The sequence below is a fragment of the Cebus imitator genome, unplaced genomic scaffold, assembly GCF_001604975.1.
Source record: "Cebus imitator isolate Cc_AM_T3 unplaced genomic scaffold, Cebus_imitator-1.0 Scaffold18, whole genome shotgun sequence".
NCBI classification, from domain to species: domain Eukaryota; kingdom Metazoa; phylum Chordata; class Mammalia; order Primates; family Cebidae; genus Cebus; species Cebus imitator.
The window spans coordinates 5,814,917-5,819,832 of NW_016107333.1; the positions used below are offsets into that span (position 1 = coordinate 5,814,917).

The 4,916-nt window shown below is 41.8% G+C and overlaps 1 protein-coding gene across 5 annotated transcripts in view; it reads right to left on the bottom strand.

Annotated features, from left to right (window-relative positions):
* The window catches only part of CNBD2 (cyclic nucleotide binding domain containing 2), a 68,143-nt gene that overhangs the window by 61,585 nt on the left and 1,642 nt on the right, over positions 1-4,916 (bottom strand). For 3 of the 5 annotated variants that reach the window (XM_037732883.1, XM_017512970.2, XM_017512958.2), the window contains exon 2: positions 2,970-3,023. In XM_037732883.1, the coding sequence (XP_037588811.1) occupies positions 2,970-3,023 (54 nt within the window). Of the gene's footprint in view, positions 1-2,969; positions 3,024-3,111; positions 3,300-4,052; positions 4,712-4,916 lie in introns of those variants that run through there. The other 2 variants (XM_017512984.2, XM_017512972.2) reach the window with 2 other exon arrangements.

Genomic DNA, 4,916 nt, shown 5'->3' on the forward strand with positions numbered 1-4,916 from the left:
GTGGGGGGGAGAGGGGAGGAGAGGAAAGAGGAAGACAGGAGAGGGGAGGGAAGGGGAGGAGAGGAGAGGGGAAGGGAGGAATGGCAGTATAGAAACAAGAGAAAGTGAGAGGTAGGGCGAGGCATGGTGGCTCACACCTATAATCCCAGAACTTTGGGTGGCTAAGGCAAGAGGATTGTTTGGAGCCAGCAGTTTGAGACTGGCCTGGGCAACATAACAAGACCCTGTATCTACAAAACAAAAAAATAAAACAATTAGTGGGGCATAGTGGTACATGCCTATAGCCCCAGCTACTCATGAAGCTCAGACAGGATTAGCTTGAACCTAGGAGTCTGAAGCTGCAGTGAGCTAGGATTGCACCACTGCACTGAATTTTCTGAATAACTAAAGACATTGAGCCTGGGTGACAGACTCTGTCAAATGCAACACTAAGTGCTGGTGAGGATGTAGAGCAACTAAAACTCTCATTCACTGCTGGGCCCTGGATTCTACCCTGGCTAGTACTTCTACTGTCTGAACTTTAGTTTGCCCATCTGTGAAGTAAAGGAGTTGTCCTAACGTTCTATGAATCAAACACATGTCTCTAGAAAGAAAGGTGGCAATATTAGTAAAATATTTCAGTCAGTCTTCTTTTCGAATTATAGCTTAAGGAAGTACTGATATCCCTTATCATCCAAGCTCTTCTATCAGAATGCTTGCTTTTCAAATTCAGAAACCAAATAGATTTGATAGTAATAGATGCTTATAATTCAAAATCGGAAAAAGCTTTAAGCTCTATATGATTATCACATTATCTTAATAATGAAAAAACAGAAATAATCTAAGTGTTCAGCAATAAAGCAATATTCTTTACAGTACATCCAGACTGAGTCTCCTAAAACACAAATCTGATCACATCCCTCCACTACTTTTAAGTCCTTCCATGGTTCCTACTGTCTCTATGTTAAATGTGGGTTTGAATCCCAATCTTGCCATGCACTGGCTGAACTTGAGCAAGTTAATTAATCCCTCTTGACTTTAATTTCTTATCTGTAAATAATGTGTCACACATACACGGATGTTCAAGAATGACTGACTGTCTTCAAGCACTGATAATGAGAAAACAAAACAAAACAAGAATGACTAACTGATATGGTTTGGCTGTATCTGCACCCAAATCTCATCTTGAATTGTAGCTCTCATAATTCCCATGTGTTGTGGGAAGGACCCAGTGGAAGATAATTAAATCATGGGGGCAGTTTCCCCCATACTGTTCTCCTGGTAGTGAATAAGTCTCAAGAGACCTGATGGTTTTATAAGGGGAAACCCCTTTCACTTTGTTCTCATTCTCTCTTTGCCTACTGCCATCCATGTAAGACTTGACTTGCTCCTCCTTGTCTTCCACCATGATTGTGAGGTCTCCCCAGTGTGAAGCTTTGAGTCCATTAAACCTCTTTCCTTTATAAATTGCCCAGTCTTAGGTATGTCTTTATTAGCGGTGTGTGAACAGACTAATACACTAATATCAATGCCTGTGACTTAAAAATACTACATACTAGAACTTACACATTCAGGTATTATTTCTTCATAAACATCACTGTTTAAAAAAAATTACTAAGTATATACTCTGTGCCAAACCCTGCACCAGTTCTCTTATATATATTTCCTCATTGACTATTCAGAGCCATCCTGTGTGATAGATACTATCTCCAGACTCAGGAAGATAAATGATTACCTAAGGCCATGCCATAAAATAACTCATAGCAGTTCTATTTGTAACAGCTCAAAGGTGGAAACAAACCAAATGACCTTCAATGGATGGTTAGATATACCATGGTACCTCTCAGCAATAAAAAGAACAAACTATTGGTACATGCAACCACCTGGGTGAATCTCCAGAGAATTGTGCTAAGTGGAAAGAGCCAAGCCCAAATGATTATACACTATTTGATTCCAATTACACAACATTTTTAAAATAACACAGTTATAGACATGGAGAATAGATTAGTGGTTGCCTGTGGTTAGGGAGAGGGGAAGGGAAGATGAATGGATGCAATTATAAAAAGATAGCACAAGGGATCTTTGTGGTGATCAGACAGTTCTAGATACTGTGGTAGTAGTTGCATGAATCCACACGATAAAATTGCATAGACCTACACACACACATACGCACACACAAATGTATGCAAAACTGGGAAAATGTGAATAAAGTCCGTGGATTGTACCAATGTCAATTTCCTGGTATTGATATTATACTATAGTTAAGCAAGATGTTACCATTAGGAAAAACTGAGTGAAGGGTACATGAAACCTCTCTGAACTATTTTTGCAACCTACTATGAATCTATAATTATTTCTAAATAAAAAGCTTTTTAAAAGACGTATTCTCCAGTGTGATGGCTCTGATAAAAAAGAAAAGTGGCCGGGCATGGTGGCTCACTTTGGGAGGCCAAGGCAGGTGGATCAACTGAGTTCGGGAGTTTCAGACCAGCCTGATCAACATGGAGAAACCCCATCTCTACTAAAAATATAAAGTTAGCCAGGTGTGATGGCGCATGCCTGTAATCCCAGCTACTTGGGAGGCTGACGCAGGAGAATTGCTTGAACCCAGGTGAGCCGACATCACATCATTGCACGCCAGCCTGGGCAACAAGAGCGAAATTCCATCTCAAAAAAAAAGAAAAGAAAAGGATCCAAGCTTCTTTTCCACAACCTCCAACAACAACATGCCATCAAAAGGCACCAAGGTCTCTGAAAGTCTAGGACTCATATGAGAGCTCTGCCTTCCAAGGGATGGTCTGCAATCCAGATTTACCTCTTTTATCAATACCGAGGGCTGGCTAGGAGCGAGGTTTTGTGTTGGAAGCTAAGTGATACGAGATGAATGAGTTACGATCCCTTCCCAAGTGAACTCCCAATCTAGGGATAAAAGGCCTAATAAGAGTTTGGGCTAAAAGTCAAAAGATTTCTGTTCTCATGGAATCACTTACTAGCTTTCTTATTTTGGACCAATTCTTCATCTCCTGGCATCTTGGCTTCTCAATCTGCAAAATTCAAAAGAATGAAATATAAATGTATATTTTAAATTTAATCTGGGACCTCTGGAAGAGTTCAAGGATATATGCAAATTACCTGAAAGTAGGTAACTGCATTCCTTTTTGAAGAAGAGGCATTATATATATTTTTTCAGACTCTAGGAATCTGAATGCTTTAACTTTTATCATGGACATTTTCAAGCATATACAAAAGTAGAGTGTACATATTGCCAATCTTTCAAGTGATCTGCCCACCTTGGCCTTCCAAAGTGCTGGGACTACAGGCATGAGCCACCGAGCCTGGCTAACTTTTTGTATTTTTAGTACAGACAGGGTTTCATCATGTTGCCCAGGCTGGCCTCGAACTCCTGAGCTCAGGTGATCCTCCTGCGTAGGCCTCCCAAAGTGCTGGGATTACAGGCATGAGCCACCATGTCTGGCCAACTACTGAGCCAATCTTGTTTCATCTATTCCCTCCAAATTATTTATTATTTACTGCTAAATCACTTTAAAGCAGGTTTACTGACCCATAAAGGGCCAGATTTTTTACTTCAATTTTTGAGGCCCCTTCCAGTCTAACATTCAGTGACTCTAATAGATCTTTCAGGTCCCTCCTTCCATCTCTAATAATTCATGATTTCAATATGGATGAAAGAAATAGACTAGAGATCTAACATAACATCTCCTGATTTCAGGTACCACAAGAGTTCATTCCCTTTCATGAGAGGACAAGAACTAAATTTTAAACATGGAATTCTAGGACATTTATGATTTAACCTCTACCAGTCTTCCAACCTCACCTCTCTTCCCTTCTCCAGATCCCAACCACTTTCCCAAATAGCCTGCAGTTTCCACAGTTTTGCTCCCACTCACTATGTGCCTTTGTACAGGCAGTGCCTTCTACCTGGAATGTCTCTGAGCCCCATCCATTTTCTTCTTGAGTCTCAGCTTGAAGTCCCCTCCCCAGTAAAGACTTCTATCACCTCTTGCCTCCACAGAAGGGTTTAGTGTATTCCCTTAGCCCTGGAAACTGAGTACCTGTTACCACACAGGGAATAGCACTGTTGGTCACTCTGGGCAGCAAACCCCACTGCCAAGGGGCCAAACAGAAGTCAAGGTTTGAGCCAGTAGGCATAACAAACACTAGGACCCTGCTTTCTTGCCTCTAAAAACAAAACAGAAAAAAAGTATCAGCTCTAAAGAAAGCAACAGCCTGAGAGCAACAGTAAATGCAAACAACATTCTATTTCAGAGAACCATAGGGAATGGTAGAGATTGAGACCAGAAGGGACAGTGTGTCTTGTTTAAAGGAAGTAGTCTCTACTCAGTGTCAGCTGATTGTTAACTGGCAGGAATTTGGATCCAGTGTGGGTATCTCGATTTGCATGTGAAATCTCCCAATTTTTACATGTCAGCAACTACTAAAAAACATTAGAGGCCCATTGCGATTAATTTCAACGTTTTCAGGCTATGGAAACGATTTCATGAGGATCCACTTTTAGCTATCCAAAGGAAACATCCTACGGTAGGGGCAAGTTCTGTATCAGGGCTACCGGCGTGTTAATGGTTGTTAAATATGCCCCTCCATCCTGCACAGAGCTCAAAAGGACTGCAAGGGTCATACAAAACCTTTCACATGCAGCCCCTGTCCTCTCAGGGCCTCAGTTTCCTCTTCTGTAAAATGGGGATACAAAACCTATTTGTGGCCGGGCACCGTGGCTCAAACCTGCAATCCCAGCACTTTGGGAGGCTAAGGCGGGCAGATCACCTTAAGTCAGTATTTCCAAAGCCGGGCGCGGTGGCTCAAGCCTGTAATCCCAGCACTTTGGGAGGCCGAGGCGGGTGGATCACGAGGTCAAGAGATCGAGACCATCCTGGTCAACATGGTGAAACCCCGTCTCT